Consider the following 22,041-nt stretch of genomic DNA (forward strand, 5'->3'; position numbering starts at 1 on the left):
CATCTATCGATACACACTTGAGATGGTCTCATGTTTTGGCTGCTATAAATAATACTGCAGTGAACATGGGGATGCAAGATATCTTTTTCACATAGTAATTTCAGTTTCTTCACATAAATAACTAGAAGTGGAATTGCTGGATCATATGGTAATTCAATTATAATGAGGCAGATTTCCATGCTTATTTTCCATAGTGGGTGCACCAATTTATATTTCCACCAAACTGTACATAAGGTTTCCCCTTTCTCCACATCCTCATCAACACTTGTTATTTCTTATCTTTTTGATAATAGCTGTTGTGAAATGTGTGAGGTAATAGCTGGTTGTTGTTTTGATTTGCATTTCTCTGATGATTAGTGATGTTGAGCATCTTTTCATGTACCTATTGGCCATCTATTATATCTTTTTTTGGAAAAATGTCTATTCAGATCCTCTGACCGTTTTGTAATTGTATTTGTTTTTTTTCTTTGAGTTGTATGAATTATGTATATATTTTGGATATTAATGTATTATTTGCAAATATTTTCTTCATTTCAGGACTTAGATTGTTTGAGGTCACTAAATTCTTATTCATATTGAAAGAGTTTGCCACAATATTCTCATTAACAAGGATGTCCTTTTGCCTTCATCTCACGATTTTATTTCTCATAAAATAAGTTTGTTTTAAAGTCATTGTATTCCTAAAAAGTTGTCATCAACGTGAAAAACTTCACATTCGTGAGGAGTGTTGTTAAATGTTTGATGTCACTGATGCCAGTGGCAGCCTGGGGTACAGATGAAAGCCTGGTTTATAAATTCTGCAAGGATATTCAAGACAATGAAGTCAGGACTGGCATAGACATGGCGAAATGCTATTCCTACTTTCGAGCTGAATGGAATCCTGTTCTCCCCATATTTTTTTTTTGTCATGACTGTTCTTTGTTTTTCCCCAGTATCTGAATTATAAAATGAAAGAACTCAGTTATTAGATGCCTACTAAGAATGCTAAGTACTTTCATATTGTTGTCTTATTTTGACCTGATGCTAATTCCAAGAAGGAAATATATACAACTCATTTTGTAAAGGTCAAGAAATTGAAGCTTTGGTTATTGGTACATTAGAAAAGGAAGGAGAAGAAAAACTACTCACCAAAAGTTATATACAAAGTAGGATTCCACAGTCAATTTTTTTAGGTTAAAATTTTCCTAAACATGTTTAAAAAGGAGGTGGATAAAGTCATATATTTAAGACATAATGCTGTGTTAACTGTCCATTTAAAAATGTATTTCATCTCTAATGTTAAGTGAAGTGTCACCATGCTGTATTGATGATGATCATCTTAATTTTTCCCCCCCTCTCTTTTGGTTTCAGGGGAAGAATTTGTCTCTTTTCCTCAGCATTAGTTTGTTAACTCTCTGGGGGACTTCCCTTTTGGGTGCCCGTTTATACTGGATGGGAAACAAACCACCGAGCTTTTCCAACTCTGACAACCCAGCTGCTGATTCTGATAGTCTCCTGGCTCGCACACTCACCTTCTTCTACTTGCCAACCAAGAACCTCTGGCTGTTACTCTGCCCTGATACCCTCAGTTTTGATTGGTCAATGGATGCCGTGCCTCTGCTCAAAACAATTTGTGACTGGAGAAACCTACACACTGTGGCCTTCTATATTGGACTCCTCCTTCTTGCCTACTGTGGTTTAAAGAGCCCAAGCGTGGAAAGCGAATACTATGGGAAATTTGTAACAAATGGCAAGCAGAATGCAAATGGACATAGCTGCCATTCAGATGTGGAGTACCGGAACTCAGAGATTAAGCCCAGCTTTGCATCCAAAGTAGAAAATGGCATTAAAAATAATGTACCACAGACAACACCACTTCCTTCTACAGAGAACATTGTTGTACTGTCTTTATCTTTGTTAATCATACCCTTTGTTCCTGCCACGAACCTGTTTTTCTATGTCGGCTTTGTAATTGCAGAGCGAGTATTGTATATTCCTAGCATGGGCTTCTGCCTCCTCATTACAGTGGGTGCCAGAGCCCTTTATGTCAGAGTCCAGAAGCGGTTTCTCAAGAGCTTGATTTTTTATGCTACAGCTACATTAATTGTTTTCTATGGACTCAAGACTGCAATCAGGAATGGAGACTGGCAGAATGAGGAAATGCTGTATAGGTCAGGGATAAAAGTAAACCCAGCTAAAGGTAATACTTTATTTTATGCTTTTACCTAGACAGTTGACTCTTTCCGCCTTCTTATATCTATGCTTCTTGCCTTAAAACACAGCATTAAGGATGAAGAGGTCCTTTTATGCAATGCCCATATCTTTTTATCTTTTAAGAGATGAGCAGTGCAATTTAGAGACATATCAGTGTTCCATATTTGGAATAGGGAAGTATTTTTCCAAGTCCTTGGCTACATTTGTCCAGAGCAGTGGTTCTCAACCTTGGCTGCACATTAGAATCACCTGGGAATCTTTTTAAAATCCTGATTTCTGGGCCTCATCCTTTGGAAATTCTGTTTCTTTGTTACTAATGTTGTGGCCCCACCCCATAACAAAGAAACAGAATTTCCGGAGGATAATTCCCAGGTGATTCTAATGTGCAGCCAAGGTTGAGAACCACTGGTCCAGAGGAATTAGAACTCTTGTTATGTAAAAATATCGACTACCATAAGATTTTAGAAAAATGCTTGGTTTCCACATTTTAAAGTACTGATGGACATCACCTCTTTCAGCGTGTAATAAAAGTCAGGTTAAAACAATTAAGTATACTTGAGCTCTTCTGTTTTGTAAGCATCACCTGAGCAAACACCACAAGAATGACACTGACACAGTTAGCAGATTTGGAGGTAAGTCTCCCTCTGAACCTCGGAACTGTGTCTGTAGGTGTCAGTGCTTACGCATGCAAGCGTGAGTTATCCTTAGCATTGCAGAGGCCAAATAACTGGGGTGCTGCCAAGTAGTGAGCACATTCTTATTTGAGTTCTTAAGTCACTTGGGGAAATAAACTTTTCACTGTACCATGTAAAGATTGATCATATTTTTTTTTATTGGTTTTGATTTAGAAAGTTATTTTAGCAAACCTCAGGATCTGTAAGTGAATAGTCAAAAGCTGTTACAAAGGATTTCTCTGGTTTTAGTCAATTAAATGGTTATGGAAGCTTGAAAACAACTGAATGAAAATAAGTTTACATTTTAAGTGCAGAAATATAGTAAATAGTGCCAAATACTCTTGTTCTTCATAATCCATTTTTTAGTTATGTATCCTTTGGCAGCGGTTCTCAACCTGTGTGTCGCGACCCCTTTGGGGGTCGAATGACCCTTTCACAGGGGTCGCCTAAGACCATTGGAAAACACATATATAATTACATATTGTTTTTGTGATTAATCACTATGCTTTAATTATGTTCAATTTGTAACAATGAAATTGGGGGTCACCACAACATGAGGAACTGTATTAAAGGGTCTCGGCATTAGGAAGGTTGAGAACCACTGCTTTAAAGTATGTTTGCTTGCATTTGAACTGGTCGTCTCCTTTTCCTAACACAATTCTGTACCAGTATTTAAATATTAAAAGTACAAAACTGTTCCAATTCTATGGAGTGCCCTGCTGATGTATATAAGGATATATACACAATTATCTAGACCAGTGATTTTCAACTTGTTCATGTCATGGCACACGTAAATGAATTGCTAAAATTCTGTGACACAACAAAAAATATCATTTTCCTGATCTGACAAAAAAAAGGGGTATATGTTTGATTCATTCACATTGGATGGCTATTGCGTTGGCTGTTGTCATTTTTTTATTTGACAGTCTGAGTGAAAAGAGGTCAGTGCCCCTAACTAAATAGTCAGGTATTGCATTAAAAATTATATATATATATAATTGATTTCAAAGAGGAAGGGAAAGGAAGAGAGAAATAGAAACATCAGTGATGAGAGAAAATCATTGATCACTGCCTCCTGTAAGCCCCCTAATGTGAATGAGCAACACATGTCTGGAAGCCAAGGAACTAATTGTTGGTACTTATACTGTTTAATAGATTGCAGGAATTTTAAGGTGACTAGCAACTTTATTTTTATTTATTTTTTCTATTATTTCTCTTTTTTTTTCCTCAATCCTTCCACCCCCACCAACTCCACCCTGACAGCTGTCTGCCTGCTCTCTATCTATGAGCCTGGCTCTGTTTTGCTTATTAGTTCATTTTGTTTATTAGATCCCACATAAGAGTGAAATCAGTGCATAGCATATTCTCATGGAAAAATCTTCACCCTGTGGCTTTTTTAGGTAATTAGTACTATAGTTTATTGGATGCCTGAACCTACATCTTGCTGTAAAAATCGTTGCAATCAGTTCTCACAGAATACTTTTCAGTTCATTTTTCTTCACTGGTAGATATAAATATATAAAACAAGGCTGTGCTACCAGTTTATTTTCCTGCTGTTTAAAACAGAAACATAATAAGGAATTATAAGAAAAATATCAGCGCATTATTTGCATCCCAGGATTGTTCTGAGGATTTATTAAATTTATTGGTTAAGTTTTCAGTTCCTGTAACAAAGAGCCATGATAACAGTGGCTTGACTAAGATAGAAGCCTCATTCTTTCATGCAACAATCTAAGTAAGTGCAGCCCAGCGCTGATAAGATGGCGCCATGGATTTTCAGGATCCCAGCCCCTTCTCTTTTGTTCCCTTGCCATCTCAGTAGTGTCACCCTGTCCATGTGGTCCAAACTGGCTCATTGTCACATCAGCACTTCAGCTGACAGGAAGAGGGAGAGAAAGGGCAAATGGTGGGTATACCCTTTGTCTTTATGAGCAGACCTCAGAGATTGTACACCCCATGTTTTGCTCACAGACTATTGGCCTCACCTAGCTGCAGAGAGGGCTGGGAAATGGTATCTGTATTCTGGGAAGGCAAGTACCCAGGCACATTGTCTTACTCTGAAAAAAAGGAGGGGCAGGAGTGTCTGTAACAGGCTCCGTCCTGGACTTGGCTGAAGCATTTTGTAAACTCCTAGATGTTTTCCAGCCTTACCTGCTATTACTGTTGACAGTGATGATTATGATTCTGGTGAAGTTATTTTGGTGACATGGTTAAAATATTTGATCATTTGTTCATTTATCCATTTAGTTGGTAAAATAATTATTAAGCATTTTCTTGGTTTCCAATATATTTTTATGTCTTTTTGTTATAGTATTAAGCACTCCGAATACTATTAGTTAAATGAATACACAACTGACCAGTATTTATTATATCATTTGAGACATTAAAAATTGAATTCCTGTCCTAGCTGGTTTGGTTCAGCGGATAGAGCATCGTCCTGTGTGCTGAAGGGGCCCAGGTTCGATTCTGGTCAAGGGCACGTACTTCGGTTGCAAGCTGGATCCCCAGCCCTGGTCAGGGAATGCAGGAAGCAATCAATAGATGTGTCTCTCTCACATTGATGTTTCTCTCTCTGCCTCTCTCCCTTCCTTCCATTATCTCTAAAAATCAATAGAAAAATATCCTCAGGTGAGGATTAACCACCTCCTCAAAAATTTTGGATTCCTGAACCCTTACTCCAGCCAACTGTTTTACTTGAAGCCTTTACTATCTCAGTTGATGGCAGCTCCATTTTCCCTGCAGCGCCGCTGGTCCACTTGGAGTCATCCCTACCTCCACTTTGTCTTTCACATCCTACCTCCATTTCATTAGCAATTCATCTCTGCTGTCTTCAGAAGAACTCCAGATCTTGACCACTTTTCACCACTTCCACTGCTACCATGGCCCGAGCCAACTTCATCTTTCATTGGATTATCATTTAAAGTGTGTGTCCTGATCTCCCTGCCATGGCCCGTCATCTTTCATTGGATTATCATTTAAAGTGTGTGTCCTGATCTCCCTGCCTCTGTTTTCTTGTTAGTGAGTTAGTGAGCGGATGTTTTATTAAAAGTGACCTGATGTGTGGGTAATAGGAACTGAGGTGAATGGGCGTAGGGTGAGGTTTAATTTTAGTCTGGCTAGGTGTTGGGTTGTTATCAGAGGCATCACATTTATCTGGTGTCCTTACTGTTGTCTCTCCTGTTGTCTGTGGGCTTCTCTAAGAACTGAGTCTGTGTTTTGCATCTCTTTTTGCTGTAATCCCCTGTTATTATACTGGAGGCCTGTTGGTAAAGGGAGGGGAGTGTTGTATGGTTTCATAGTTACATTTTTGTGTCTCCGGCTCTGACCTTGCTGCATGTTTATTAGTTTTCTCTATCTCCCCCTCCAGTTGAGAGAGGAAGGCTAGATGGGTCTGGACTGTGAGGAATGCCATTCAGCAAGGTCTTTCCCCTGAAGAATAGACCTTTGTTGTGGAGACAGATAAGGGCATACAGTAGTCCCTCCTTATCCTAGGCTTTGTTTTATATGCTTTCAGTTACCCATGGTTCACCTTGATCTGAGAATATTATGTAGAAAACTCCAGAAATAAACAATTCTTAAGTTTTGAATTGCTTGCCATTCCAAGTAGTGGGATGGAATCTCATGCCTCCTGCTCCAAGCTGCCTGGGATGTGAATCATTCCTTTGTCCACTGTATCCACGCTTAACAGCATGTCCTTGAGTAATGGCATTTGGTTATAATGTTGATGAGGAAAAAAAATCAGTTCCCCACTGTGCCACTGTCTGTGGAATTTGCACCTTCTCCCCATGTCTGCGTGGGCTTTTCTCTGGATTCCTCCCAATAAGGAGACAGAGAGAGAGAGAGAGAGAGAGAGAGAGAGAGAGAGACACCCCATGCTCACAATTTTTATTGCAATACATTGTTATAATTGTTCTATTTTATTATTAGTTATTGTTCTTAATCTCTTACTGTGCCTAATTTATAAATTAATTTTATCATAGATATGTACCTATAGGAAAAAAACATAGTATGTGTAGTCATGCACCACATAATGAGCTTTCTCTAAATGACAGACTACATATAGACCAGTGATCTTAAAAGATTATACCTTGGCTGACACCTTCCTATTGCTAGAGAGGTAGTAGCTGACATTAAGTCCTAGTGCAAGACATTATTCATGTGTTAGTGGTGATGGTATAAACTGGTGTAAACTGATGGTGTTGCTGGTGTAAATAAACCTCTTACACTGCCGGTCACATTAAAGTATGGTCTAGGTTTGTGTAAGTGAGCTCGGTGTTCTTCTACAAGATGAAATCACCTAACACTGCATTTCTCACAATGTATCTTATTGTGACACATGGCTGTGTAGGGATTGGTATTATCCGTGGTGCCAGGCATCCACTGGGGTCTTGGAACTTATCCTGTGGATAAGGGGGAACTATTGTATTTCAAAACGTTTATTCTTATGCTCCCTCCTCAGGAGCCAGGAGGGCATCTTAGCTCTTTACATGAGAACCTGGTGGTGTCCATGAAGGCAAAACTCACAGAAGTGTAGAGGCCCCTAAGTTTGCTGTGGCCCCATGAGTTTCTCCCTCTCACATTCAGTCGCTAGCAACTCCTCACAATTACAAGTTCATTGTTCCCATCAATTTCCATCTCCCACAGCTTCTACTCCAGGTATTCGCATCTCTGCTGTGACTCTGGATTTGCTCCTCTCTCCAGATTTTAGGGTCCTGGCTTGCCCCAGGACCTCAGTTCACTGATAGCTCCAAAAAAGGCATTGGTTTATTTATTTATTTATTTAGCTTTTTCTTGGTGAGAGGATGGGAGTGACGACTTCCAGTCTCTTTACATGTCTGACCTGAACCCCTGCTTCCATTTTACACCCTTAGAGTCAGTGTTTAACCAGCAGCCCTGGCGATCCCTTTGTAATTCAAGTCAGACTCTGGTACTAACGGCCTCTGGTCCTCCACTGAGTCCCCATTTGTCTCAAAGTCAAAGCACATCATCCCAGACTGGACCCTATACTTCTATCACCCAGTCCTTGGCCCCTTTCATGTGCCTTCTGTATGCCACGTGAGCGCCTGCCTCAGAGCTTTTGCACCTGGCATTGCTTCTTCCTGGAATGTGTTCCCTGGGATATTCTCTCCTTGGTCTCCCTCACCATCTTGAGGACTGTGGTCAAATGTTGCATTATAAGTAAATTGCTGCATGTAAAATTGGCTACCCCTTCCTAGGAAACACTTCTTGTTAGGAAAGGGTAGCCAATTAAATTCCTAACAATTTAAAAATTGCAACTACCTGCCTTTCCCAGCATTCCCTACCTATTCCCATGCTTTTTTTTTTATAACACTTATTATTACTCTTTGACATACTACCTCGTCCATGTGTATGTGTTTGTTGTCTGAATATATGTCCAGCATACACTAGAATGTAAGACACACGAAGGCAGAGATTTTTGCATTTTTAAAATGCCATGTATGTAGCAATTAGGACAGTGCCTGGTGGAGAAAAGGCATTCAGTAATGAATACACTGAATAATAAATGTTAAAGACATCATCCTTCTCTTTAAAGAGGATTTATAATCTGTTTAGAGATAAGGTGTACATACATAAAGAAGGCAAACATGTAAAATATTAGGCTGTTGCTCTCCTGAGCACTGAGGTGTGCTTTATAACAGGAGGGATAGAATTGGGAGCGGATTCCATGGCTGCCTCTGTGACATATGCTTCCTTTCTGATACAAGGCAAAACTCTTTCAATCCAGGTTTCTTCTTCTTCTTTTTTAAACCTATTTATAATAATTTTTCTGTTTATAATAATTCTGTCTAGCGTTCATTCCTTAGCAATTATGAGATTGGCAGTAATCTTCCTAAAGGCAAATTTTTTTACTTTATTATGTTATTTGAGCCTGGCAAAAGATTAGAAACCCTTTAAAGCCAGTCTTTCCTCAGGTTGTCTGAGAATGTAGTTATTTCATTGTTAGGTTTTTTTTCCCTTCCTTTGAAAGCCTTTGCAATTTTTGGAGTTCTTCAGTCTACCACGTGCTTTAACTGAATATGATTTTAAGCCTCACGAAGCATTATACATGAAGCTGCTGCCTTCAGTAATCGGTACTATAGACAGCTGCCAGTCATTAACTGATTGGATGCAAATGACGATGGGTAAAGCCTGTCTTAGTGACTGTGCCGATAATTTATGGTTTAAATTGGGGTAGCAGAGAAATGATAGCTGATTTGGACTATGTAAACCACAAGTCTCATCTCATTATGTGGTTGATAATGTCAGGAAAATACTAGACATGGTTGATTACTGCAGTTTGCTGATTTCACAATGACTCTGCATTTTTGTGCTTAGGAAAGAGGAAATTTTCTCTGATGACTGCTTTAATGAGCAAGCCACATAATATTTAAATGGCCTTTTTTTCTGTTTAAACTAACATTTTATAAACCATATTGATTAATATTTGCTTGAAAAAAGCATTTTTAAATTCATTACAAAGTGGCTAAATGTATGATCACCTTTCTTATTGGCTCCATCTAAATCCCCATGTGTCTTTGGCTCTGTAGAATTTGGCACAATTGGTTTCTGCTTCTATGGCTTTTCAGACACTACACAATTTTCACTATCTTTTCATTTTTCACAGCTCTCTTTTCTGCAGTTTTGTCTCCTCTCTAGATTGATTCATCAAGATTCTGTCCAAAGACGGCCTTTATTTTCCTTTCTGGGTAGAATTAACAACACTATCTGGTAAATAACATGGGTCAATAAATGGGTCATTGAATTTCGAAGGTATTTTCCCCATGACCTCATCTCTGTGTGGAACTTCTCCACCTGGGTGATTTGCCAGCATCTCAAACTCCTTGCTTATCTTCCCTGAAACCAATGACTTGCTGACATTCTTACTGATTAAGGTCATATGCACAGACTAACAAAGTTATTATAGATAAACAGATCAGTGAGCACATAAACATAAAAGAGAATGATAGCATAGAGGTAGCATATCTGGTATGCTAAAAGACATTTGCATTTTTAAAGTTAGATTGAAAATCAAATCAGTTCTTTAGAATAGTTTATTAACTCTATATCAGTTTGCTTTAAGGAACATATAGCTATGATTTTTAATGGTGTGAAAAAATATCTTAAAAAATAATTAGGAAAAATTAAGCAGGGTCAATTCAAGAAAATTTTATTAAGAAGCTAATGTTTATTTTTAATGTCTGTTTTTAATGTAAGTATGTGAAATGCTTGAATAACATATGTATGCACATATTTGAAACTCTAAAAGTGATTATGCATTTTATATTCATCCCATCCTAATACAAATAACAAATATTGCCCATTTAGATTAAAAAAGAAAGAGACAAATAATTGTTTCAGTTATGCAAGATTAGACCATTTTTCTTTCATCCTGGGTTTCTGTAAAATTGATACTCCCATTTCAACTTCTCATCGTTTCAGATTTCCAGAAACAAGTATGTTGATGGAATATAATTTTATTCAGGAAACAACTCATAATTCAAGTGAAATCTAAACCTCTAAGTCATGTGAAACTTGACTAATTCACTGTGGATTTTATAGTCTAAGTTTTTGTTTACCTTTAATTGAATATCTTCTACGGTGAATTGTGATTAACCAGCTAGCTTTGAAATGAAGTATTACATTTTATTATTTTATTTTGTTGATAATGTTATGTTACTTCTAAAGTAAGATGAACATTTTCCAAAAGAGGTTCAGATTTTTATAATGAATAAAACTTAACAGTTAAGTCAGGAAGGGAATCAATATAGTATATTGTTAAGACTGACTGGCCTAATCAAAGAGTTGTAAGATACAGATTTTGATTTTTAACAGAGATGTGGTAGGAGATGTGGCAGCTAATAGTACCAGTAAAGGCTGGTTGAGAGAGAAATAGTACAAAGTTGAATCAGACTTCTGTACAGTAAAGAAATTCTGTGTTGCTTCTTTTCATTTCTTTTGAGTTAAAAAAAGAAATAGAAAATAATAGGGCTGACAAGAATAAAATGAAAATGTGTCATTTACTCAATCTAGACTGAAATAGTTTAAAAGTAAATTTGCTGAATTGTTAAATTAAGGCTCCATTTAAACATTTGATTCTTGAAGATATCAACTGTAATTATTTTTCAGTTGAAATGGAGTATTCACAGAAGTTCAAAAGTACATGGTTTTCTTGCCACTAAGAATGGAGTGGCACACAATTCTTTCTTTTTTCTACCAGTTCTAATGACTGTGAGTAGGTTGTGTTATAAAACAACAACAACAACAAAAAAAAAACAACAACTCAAAACCAGATCACAACAGACTCAATTAAAATGGCCCTATGGTGGTATATTATCAGTGAAGCAGGTGATAATAATCTCTTTGAGGTTATCCATAACCAACTTTTAGAACCTTTACAGGTTTTGTAAAACTCTCAAATCTAAAATTGGGGTTGTCTTAGATTGAATAAATTTATCAGTTATATTTTAAAGGAATTGAAACTAGCATATAATTTTTAAAAAGTATAAACAAATTAATTTCATACCCATATTAGCTGTTGTGTTTGATTCTTAAGTTTTCTAACATTCTATTAAAATATTTATGAAATACATTGTTCATTGAGATACATGTACACATATACACTTTATATTTGTACTATTTAAAGAATATTGCTAAAACAAATACCCATTTTGCAACTTGAGTATTACCAGTATCTTTGAAGTCATACTTTTTCTTATTTCAGTTTTGTTTCTTTCAATTCATTTCTCTTACTTGATGTTAGAACCTCATTACGGTGTTAAACAGAAGCGATGACAACAGGTTTTTGTCTCATTCTTATTTTAAAAAGAATTTTTAATATTTCACTATTAACTATGTGCATTTTATAGGTTTTCTGTAGATAATTTTGATCCGTAGAGATTTATTTCTAGTTTAATTTTTTTTCTGAATTTGTATTGATAATGACATGTATTTTTACACTCCATCTGTTAATTTGATAATTTATACTAACATATTTTCTAATGTTGAAGTTGCTTTGCATCCCTGGAATAGGCGGAGGAGTTAGTTATAATGTATTTTCATTTTTATATTCTTCTAAATTTATTTTTCCCCCATGGTCCTGTGTGAGGTCGGCAGTTCCAATATTGTGCTGTCATTTTCTCGTTTTAGAATCAATTAGCATCATAGAATCAGTTTGAGAGTATCACTTCTTTTTTTGTTTTCTGAAAGATTTTATAAAAGATTAGAGTACCACTTCCCATACATATTTGGTAGAATGTACCTGTATACTTAGTCATTTGGTAGAATGACTAAGCATGATGTTTTGTGTATGAGAAGGTATATATGTTTCTATTGATTTAATTTCTTTTATGATTTTGGAAACATTCTGGTTAACTTTTGGATCAATTTTGCTAAACATTTCCATTCTCTCCCCCCCCGCCCCCCCCCGCCCCCGGATTTTGTTTAGCTCAACTAGCAGTGGTTGTCAAACTCATTAGTCAACAGAGCCAAATATCAACAGTACAACAATTGAAATTTCTTTTGAGAGCCAAATTTTTTAAACTTAAACTATATAGGTAGGTACATTGTTATTAACTTAATTAGCATACTCCTAAGGCTTAGGAAGAGCCACACTCAAGGGGCCAAAGAGCCACATGTGGCTCGCGCGCCACAGTTTGCCGACCACGGAACTAGAGTTTCAAATGTATTTGCACAACATTATGTAAATAATGTTCTCAGTATCTCCCCCCTCCCCCATATACCTGCCTCAGTTTAATTTAAAACATATTTTTGATTTGAGACTCTTTGGGTGACAGGTGTTGTATTGCCTCAAACTTTGTGAAGGTGATTTATGTAAAGGAATTTCCAGGGAATTTTTTTTCTGTTTGTCCAAATATGTTGAGCAGAGAATATCCACCTTCTTCTTTTGTTTGTTTTTAGTTCATCTTTTCAGGCTGTTTCCTTTCAGGGGTCTAGCATTTATGTGGTTTCCGCAACCCAACCTACTATTTGAAGCCAAGTCTATGGAAAGGCCAAGTCCTGGTTCATCAGAGCGTTCATCTGATACATTCAGGGTGGATGCCGTCCTCAGCACTTGTTCATCCTTCTAGATTCCTGCTTTCATGCAGTTTCTAGACTTGGGGATGTTTACTTTTTTTCTCAATTAATACATTGATTAACAGATAGTTTTATTGTTTATCTAGCATTTTTATGTGTTCTCCACAAGGAGGTACTCTGAACATTGAGTTCTACTATGCCACCAGAAAGAGAAAGCTAAGAAATATCTTCAAATCTGGCATCTATTCAGGGATGGTTAGCTATGTTAGAAGATATATTTGAGAATAGAGTTGTATGGTTTAGATCATAGCAGATACTTTTAAAATTTTTAATTCTTCAACAAAAGAGAGCTAAGCTGCTAGAGTAAGCTATAAAGTATATTATAGCACTATCTCATGCAAAATCAAATTACAGGTGTTTGACCTTATAAAACACAGAAGGGGAAAAGGAAAATATTTTTATGTCCTGCTGTGATAATAAGGTTTCAGATAATTTTACAGATGTAGCAGATTTTCAAAAAGACATGTAGTATATTTTAGTTTTATCTTTAGTATGCATACACACCTATTATGATTTTAGTGGATTTAAAAGAAGACAACATTTAAGTTCAGAGATTACAGAAAAATCTGATATGTTTCAAGTCATATAATTATTGAAAAGTGGTTGGCTGTAGAGGACTATTTATATATGTATAACTTTATATAAAAAGATGACTAATACAAAGTGTGAGACCCACTGTTATGCAAATGGGTGTTGAAAATATCTTTAGCTTTGAATAATAGTGTTCAATTTATTTGTAATTTAAAAATATTACCAACCAGGGGGATCTAGCAGGAACATGCATATTATGTGCTTACTAAAAGTGAGGTGAGGATCAAATATTAGAAGTTTTGAGTTAAAAAATGATAATATTGTTTTCCAAGTCAGAAAGCACAATCTGGTTTGATCAAACAGTAGACAGAAAGAAATTTAAAAGAACAAACAAATCTTGAGGACAGAACTATATTAGAAACTTTATTGTGTCTTGTATTTAGGATTCTAATCCCCAATAATACTAGCTGCTACTCTGAGCATTCATTCATTTTAAACAGCTTAATTTAATTCCTTTATGCAAGATACCATGGGATATCATATTAAAATAGCAACATCAACATCTCTTTTGGAAGTTGTATAGGCATCTATTATAATTAGGAAAACTTTCTAAGAATGGTAAGTGCAGAAAGAAAAACTGGATTAGATATGCAATACAACAGCTGAGAGGCAGGTTTTGACAAGGACGGATTACTGAGGCATCAGTGCACTTTTTTTCTTAAGTGCAGTTGTTTGCCTGGGTGGCAGAGGAAACTTACAGTCTTACAATGTTTGGGGCTGACGGCAGAGGAAATTTACAGTCTTACAATGTTTGCGGTTCTGTGTCTTGCAACTTGGAGTTTATGTAATAAGGAAATGTGATAAACATTTTTTTTTCTCCTTCTATTCTTGTTCTTTGGGAAACTAGAGAAAATTTCTCAGACTATATATCATGAGACCACCAGCAAAGAGGAGAAGTTTTGAAATAATTTGAAGATATCATCTGGTTTTACTTTAACAGTTGGCTTACTTTCTTTGAGTTTTACAATAAGCTTTCATGGTTTGCAGTAATGGTGTGGAGCACCTCATATCTCTACTCACAGTGTTTTGGAATAATCTGAATACTTTCCAAGGATGGCATCAAGTTATATTTGCTCTAGAGATTAATTAGTGAATGAGTGGTGGTGTTCACATTCATGTGACGGTTGAAAATTAATTTAAAGGAGAAATAAGTTTCTGGTCTTGCATCATGAATGATGTCATATAAATCTATAGATTGTGCATTTTTCTTTTCTCCAATCACAAGGATATAATAAAATTACTTTTGCTCTTGAAATTCTGTTATTTGGAAGCCATGGAACAGGATTTTAAAATCTCTTTTGCTGTTACATTTTCAACGATGTTGAGATACTTCCTGCGGCCGGTTGTACAGTCCCCACAGTCCTCCCAGCACCGTACTCTGTGCTGTGGTGTGTGCAGTTGTTCTAGCAAGAGGCTGTTTTCTGCTGTGGTCAGAGGCCCGCCATGTTTTGGTTGTGCCTGTAGGTTTTCAGCTCATTCCCAGTTGAGCTTGGAGTAGATACTTATTTTTGAGGTTTCAAGTTAACAACTTTGGTTTAAAGAGGTATATCCTAGCCCCATATCTGGTCATTTGATAGAAAAATACAGTTTCCCTATGAGTTTTAATCAACCTGACATATAAATAGTCTGAATGTCAGCATTATTTAGGACTCGTGGATAGATTATATGATTTCTGCCAATAAGAGCATGTATCTGGTCATAATTACTAGTTGGTAATATTTGTTAATCACTAATATGTGTCCAGTAGACGTGTTTGGTATAAATGATCCTTTCATGGCTCTGAGAATGCCCTGTTGGGATGCAATCTGGCTAAGATCAGAGTTGCTTCTCTTTCTTACATTGCTCCGTTGATGCGATAATGTCATTTCAGCACATGGATGTTTCTGAATTTAAAGCTTTTCCTGATTCTTCCCATTTATCTTACCCCTCTGCTGATTGGCTATCTTTCACTGCCTGGCAGTAGAAGTTTCTGAGTTGTGCATTTAAGACTGTTAAATGAGTAACGACATTATTTAATTCAATGTTAAGATTTTCAAGGGATGCAAAAATGCTTTATACTCAAGTATTTGCTGCATAGCCTTTCTTTTTATAATCTTAACTGCTTTTTCAAATATTTTCATGTACAGTTTTTATTCAATATTATTTTGTATTAGTTTCAGATGGACAGCATAGTGATTCGATGATTATATATTTTGCAAAGTGTCCCCCCCATTATTTCAAGTGCCCACCTGACACCATACATAGTCATTGCAATGTTATTGCTGATATTCCCCATGCTGTACTTTACACCCCCATGACTATTTTGTAACGACCCATTTGCACTTCTTAATCTCTTCACCTTTTCCACCCAGTATCCCAACCCCACTCCCTCTGGCAAGCATCATTCTATTCTCCACAAGTATGAGTCTTTTTCTATTTTGTTTGTTCATTTATTTTGTTCTTTAGAGTCCATGTACAAGTGACATCATATGGTATTTGTCTTTCTTTGTCTGACTTATTTCACTGAGCATAATACATTTCTAGGTCCATCCATGCTGTTGTAAATGCTAAGATTTCATTTTTATGGCCGAGTAATATTCCATTGTATATATATGTACTGCCACTTTTTTATTCACTCATTTATTGGTGGATACTTGGGTTGCTTCCCTATCTAGCTATTATAAGTAACACTGCAATGAACATAGGGGTGCATATATTTATTTGAATTAGTGTTTCGGGTTTCTTCACATACATACCCAGAAGTAGAATTCCTGGCTCATAAGGCAGTCTCATTTCTAATTTTTTGAGGAACTGCCATACTGTTTTCCATAGTGGCTGCAACAGTCTGCATTCCCACCAACAGTGCCCAAGGGTTTCAACAATTGTTTATTGGTTTACTGATGAGAGCCATTCTGACTGGTGTGAGGTGATACCTCACTGTGGTTTTGATTTGCATTTCTCTGATGATTAGTGATAGTGAGCATCTCTTCATAGGTCTATTGGCCATCTGTATATCCTGTTTGGAGAAGTGTCTGTTCAGGTCCTTGGCCCATTTTTTTAATTGAATTTTTGGTGTTTGTTTCTTTTTGGTGTTGAGTTATCTGAGTTTTTTTTATAAATGTTGGATATTAAATCCTTATCAGATATATCATTCATAAATATCTTTTTCTATTCAGTAGGTTGTATTTTCACTTTGTTAATGTTTTCCTTTGCTGTGCAAAATCTTTTTAGTTTGATATAGTCCTATTTGTTAATTTTTTCTTTTGTTTCTCTTGCATGAGGAGATATATCAGGAAAATACTAGTAAGAGAAATGTCAGAGATTTACTGCCTATGTTTTCTTTTAGGAGTTTTATGGTTTCAGGTCTTACATTTAAGTATTTAATACATTTTGAGTTTTTCTTGTATATGGTGTAAGAAGGTGGTCTAGTTTCAGTTTTTTTGCATGTGTCTGTCCAATTTTTCCAACCTCATTTATTGAATAGAATGTCTTTACCCCATTGTATGTTCTTATCTTCTTTATCATACATTAAATGATCATATAGGCACGGGCTTATTTCTGGGCTCTCTATTGGGTTGCAGTGATCTATGTGTCTGTTTTTATGCCAGTATCATACTTTGTATTTATTACTGTAGCTTGTAGTATAGTTTGATATTGGGTAACAGAATACCTTCCACTTTGTTCTTCTTTCTCAAGATTGCTGTGGCTATTTGGGGCCTTTTGTGGCTTCATATAAATTTTTAGATTATTTGTTTTAGCTCTGTGAAAAAAATGCTATTGGTATTTTGATAGGAATTGCATTGACTCTATAGATTGCTTTGGGTAGTATGGACATATTAATGATAATTATTTTTATCCATGAGCATGGTATATGCTTCCATTTATTTTTACCTTCTTTAATTTATTTATTTAATGTCTTATCATTCTGAGTACAGGTCTTTTACTTCCTTGGTTAATTTTATTTCCAGGTATTTAATTTTTGTTTGTACAATTGTTAATGGGAAGGTTTGCTTAGTTTCTCTTTCTAATAGCTTATTAATGGTGTATAAACATGGTGCTGATTTTCGAATGTTTATTTTGTATCCTGCTGAATTCCTTTATCAGTTCTAGTATATTTTGGTGGAACCTTTAGGTTTCTCTCTATACAGAATTCCTTTATCAGTTCTTGTATTATTTTCTTGGAACTTTTAGGGTTCTCTTTATATAGTATTAGTTCCCTGAATTTCACTGAATTCCTTTATCAGTTCTAGTAGTATTTCGGTGGGACCTTTAGAATTCTCTTTTTTTATAATATGTGTTTTTGTTGATTTCAGAGAAAGGAAAGGAGGGGGAGAAGGAGAGAAACATTGATGATGAGAGAGAATCATCGATTGGCTGCCTCCTGCATGCCCCTAACTTGGGATCCAGCCTGCAACCTGGGCAAGTACCCTGACCGGGAATCGAACCTTGACCTCCTGGTTCGTGGGTTGACGCTCAACCACTGAGCCACACAGGCCAGGCATAGGGTTCTCTCTATGTCATATCATATTGTCTGCAAATGACAGTTTTACCTCCCCCCACCCCCACCCCCAATTTGGATGCGTTTTATTTCTTCCTCTTGTCTGATTGCTGTGGCTGGGACTTCCAATAGTACTTTAAATAAGAGTGGTGAAAGTGGACATCCCTCTTTTTTTCCTGATCTTAAGGGAAATGCTTTTACTTTTTCCCCATTGAATATGAGTTAACTGTGAGTTTTTCATCTATGGCCTTTATCATGTTGAATTATGTTCCTTTTATTTCCATTTTGCTGAGAGTTTTTTATCATAAGAGGGTGCTGGATTTTCTCAAATGCTTTTTTCTGCATCTATTGATATGATCATATACTAGTAATTTTTATCCTTTTTTTTTTCATGTGGTGTATCACTGTAATTGATTTGTAGATACTGGATCAACATTTGAATCCCAGGAATGAATCCCACTTGAATGTGGTATTGAAGTATGGTACCTATTTGCTTTGTTTAACAATGGACAGGTTATTTTGATTTTCTGAATTGTATAAATCATCCCATTCGATTGAATGCCTTATTGATTGAATGACTATCCCATTGATTGTGATCTTACTGGTTATCGAAGCACATTCTTCTGTACCTGGGAAACAGGACAGCACAATTACCCTAAATTGTTTTAGTGGCCACAGGTGGTGCGTTCCTCCTCATTCCAAACCCTGGGATGTAATCAATACCTTTGTGATTTTTGCATATATAAGTCTGGTTTTGCCACCATCTTATTGCTATGAGATTTGGGAATGTCCCCTCATAGTCCCGGATTGCAATAAATGTGACTCTTTAATTCGACTTCTTGAGGCATCCTTCTGTGATTCGCGGGGTACATTACAACAGTATAGTGTATTATCTTTTTAATGTATTGCTGAATTCAGTTTGCTAGTATTTTGTTGAGGGTTTTTGCATCTATGTTCATCAGGGATATTGGCCTATAATTTTCTTTCTTTGTAGTGTTTTTATCGGGTTTTGAAATCAGTATAATGCTGGCCTCATAAAATGAGGTTGGGAATATTCTCTCCCCTTGAATTTTTGGAATACTTTGAGAATGGTGAGTGTTAATTCCTCTTTGAATGTTTGGTGAAATTCACCTGTGAAGCCATCCAGTTCAGGACTTCTGTTTGTTGGGAGTTTTTTTTATGGTTGCTCTGATTTTGTTGGTCATAATTGGGTCTGTTCAGTTTTTCTGTTTCTTCATTTCAGTCTTGGAAGATTTCTATTTTTTTAAGAATGTATCCATTTCTTTCAGATTGCCAATGTTATTGTTTGTGGTATTTTCTTATAATCTTTTGTATTTCTGTTGTATCAGTTGTTACTTCTCTTTTATTGCATTTGTGATTTTATTTGGGTTATTCTTTCATTTTTTCTTGATGAGTATGGTTAAAGGCTTATCAATTTTGTTTATACTTTCAAAAAACCAGCTCTTGGCTTTATTGATCTTTTTTGTTGTTTTTCTTTAGACTCTATTTCTTTTATGTCCACTCTGATCTTTATTATTTCTTTTCTTACTTTGGGCTTTGTTATTCTTTCTCTAGTTCTTTAGGTGTAAGTTCAGAATGATTATTTCAGGTTTTTCTTTTTCTTTGGGTAGGCCTGTATTGCTATGAATTTCCTTCTTAGGACTGCTTTTGCTGTGTCCCATAGATTTTGAGTGTTTGTGTTTTTATTTTTATTTGTCTCCAGGTACCTTTTGACTTCTTCCTTGATCTCTTTATTAACCCATTATTGTTTAGTAACATTTTACTCAGCCTCCATGTGTTTTCAGTTTTTTTCATGTAATTACTTTCCAGTTACATACTAATGTGGCCAAAGAAGATGCTAGATATGATTTTAATTTTCTTAAATATATTGACCTAGTTTTGTGGCCTGACATGTGGTGTTTCCTGAAAAATGTTCTATGTGCACTTGAAAGGAATATATATTCTCCTGCATTGGGGTGCAATTCTTCAAAAATATCAATTAAATCTATCTGGTCTATTGTGTCATTTAAGGTCATTGTTTCTTGTTGATTTGATGTCAGTGGGGTGTTAAAACCCCCTACTATTACATTGTTACTGTTAATCTCTCCCTTTATGTCCATCAAAATGTGCCTTTTATATTTAGATGCTTCTCTCTTGGGTACATAAATGTGTATAAGGATTATATCCTCTTGTTGGATTAAGACATTTATCATTATATAATGTCCTTCTTTGCCCCTTATTGCCTTTGTTTTAAGTCTGTTTTATCTGATGTAAGTATTGCTACCTTAGCTATTTTTGTGTTTCCATCTGCATGAAATACCTTTCTCCATCCCTTTACTTTCACTCTGTGTGTCTTCTGATCTGAAGTGGGTCTCTTGTAGACAGCATATATGTAGGTCTTGTTTTATGTTGTTGTTGTTTTTAATCTATTCAGCTACCCTGTGTCTTTAAACCATTTACCATAGGATCATTAAACCATTTATATTTAAAATGATTATCAATAGGTACTTAGTTAATAACATTTTCATTCATATTTATGTTCCTAATTTTTTCCTTTTATTCTCCTTTAAAAAACTCCCTTTAAAATATCTTGTAATAATAATTAAAACAAATAAATTTCTTGTAATACTGGTTTGGTAGTGGTTAATTCCTTTGGCTTTTTGTTGTTTGGGAAGCTCTTTATTTTTGCTTTAATTTTAAATGATGGGTAGACCTCCTGGTTGTCAGTCCTTGCTTTCCATCACTTTGAATATTTCATGACATTCCCTTCTGGCCTAAAAAGTTTCTGCTGAGAAATCAGCTGACAGTTTTATGGGAGCTCCCCTGTGGGTAACTATGTGTTCTTTTCTTGCTGTTTTTAAGATTTTCTCTTTGTCTTTAACCTTAGCGATTTTAATTATGATGTCTTGGTTTGGGCCTCTTTGGATTCATATTGTTTGGGACTCTCTGCTTTCTGTCCTTGTGGGATTTTTTTCCTTCTCCAGATTAGTGAAGTTTTCAGTCATTATTTCTTCAAATAGTTTCTCAGTCTCTTGCATGCTCTCCCCTCCTTCTGTGATACAGATGTTATGCTTGATGTTCTCCCTCAAGTTCCTTAGGCTATCTCATTGTTTTAAATTCTTTTCCCCCCTGTTCTGATTGTTTTCTGCTACCTTGTCTTCCAAATTGCTGATTTGATCCCCACTGTTGATTCCTTCAAGTGTATTCTTCACTTTAGTTATTGTATTTTTATTTCTTACTTTTTTTTTACAGTTTCTGTACTTTTTTTATGCTTACTTCTTCTTTGTATAAGTTCTCTCTGAGTTTATTTATTCTGTTCAGCTAGTCCTCAGATGTTCATACATGTTGATTTTTCTATACTTTAGTTGTAATTTTGATGTGGTCATGGTAGAAGGTGAATCCAACTTCTACTTTCTCTGCCATCTTGGGTCTTCTTCACCTAGCCTTTCAAGAATCTTTATCTGCTTATCCAGCAGAAAAAAAGGCAAAAAAAAAATTAATATCCCCTCTTCTGTTAATAGTCAGCTGAAAGTACAGAAGAAATTACTTTAAAATGATAGTTTCCCAAGATTTGTTCATATATCAAAGGTGATTGATATTTATTTTTAGAAATTTCATACTTATTTAAAACATAATTTTCTCTTATTAACATGCATAAACATTTTTCTACACATGTAAATATGTGATTCTTTAAATTTGCATTTTTACTGATTATTTACTCCTAATCTCATTTTCTCTGATATTAGCTATGCCTTTTCCCTATTAAATACTAGCTGCTAAGTTGATAAACTGTCAAAAGTTAACATAGAGAAGTTAATAGATATTAGTGTATTGATCTGTATTTCAGATGTATTATATTTGTATATCAGAAGTAGAAATTTTTATAAAATGTAATCATGAGAATGTCCATTATTTTTCTTTTTTTAAAATTGGCTTCTACAGTATTTAATGTTGCCCTGAGCTTTGTTATGATTGGCCCAGATTTACTTGAAAATTAAAAATTTAAAATAT

At 35.6% G+C, this 22,041-nt stretch overlaps 1 protein-coding gene across 2 annotated transcripts in view; it reads left to right on the forward strand.

The window, feature by feature from the left end:
- TMTC2 (transmembrane and tetratricopeptide repeat containing 2) overlaps positions 1–22,041 on the forward strand; it is a 423,041-nt gene that overhangs the window by 213,651 nt on the left and 187,349 nt on the right. For both annotated transcript variants that reach the window (XM_005884159.2, XM_014531683.1), the window contains exon 3: positions 1,351–2,179. In XM_005884159.2, the coding sequence (XP_005884221.1) occupies positions 1,351–2,179 (829 nt within the window). The remainder of the gene's footprint in view (positions 1–1,350; positions 2,180–22,041) is intronic.

Source organism: Myotis brandtii, unplaced genomic scaffold, assembly GCF_000412655.1.
Source record: "Myotis brandtii unplaced genomic scaffold, ASM41265v1 scaffold82, whole genome shotgun sequence".
NCBI classification, from domain to species: domain Eukaryota; kingdom Metazoa; phylum Chordata; class Mammalia; order Chiroptera; family Vespertilionidae; genus Myotis; species Myotis brandtii.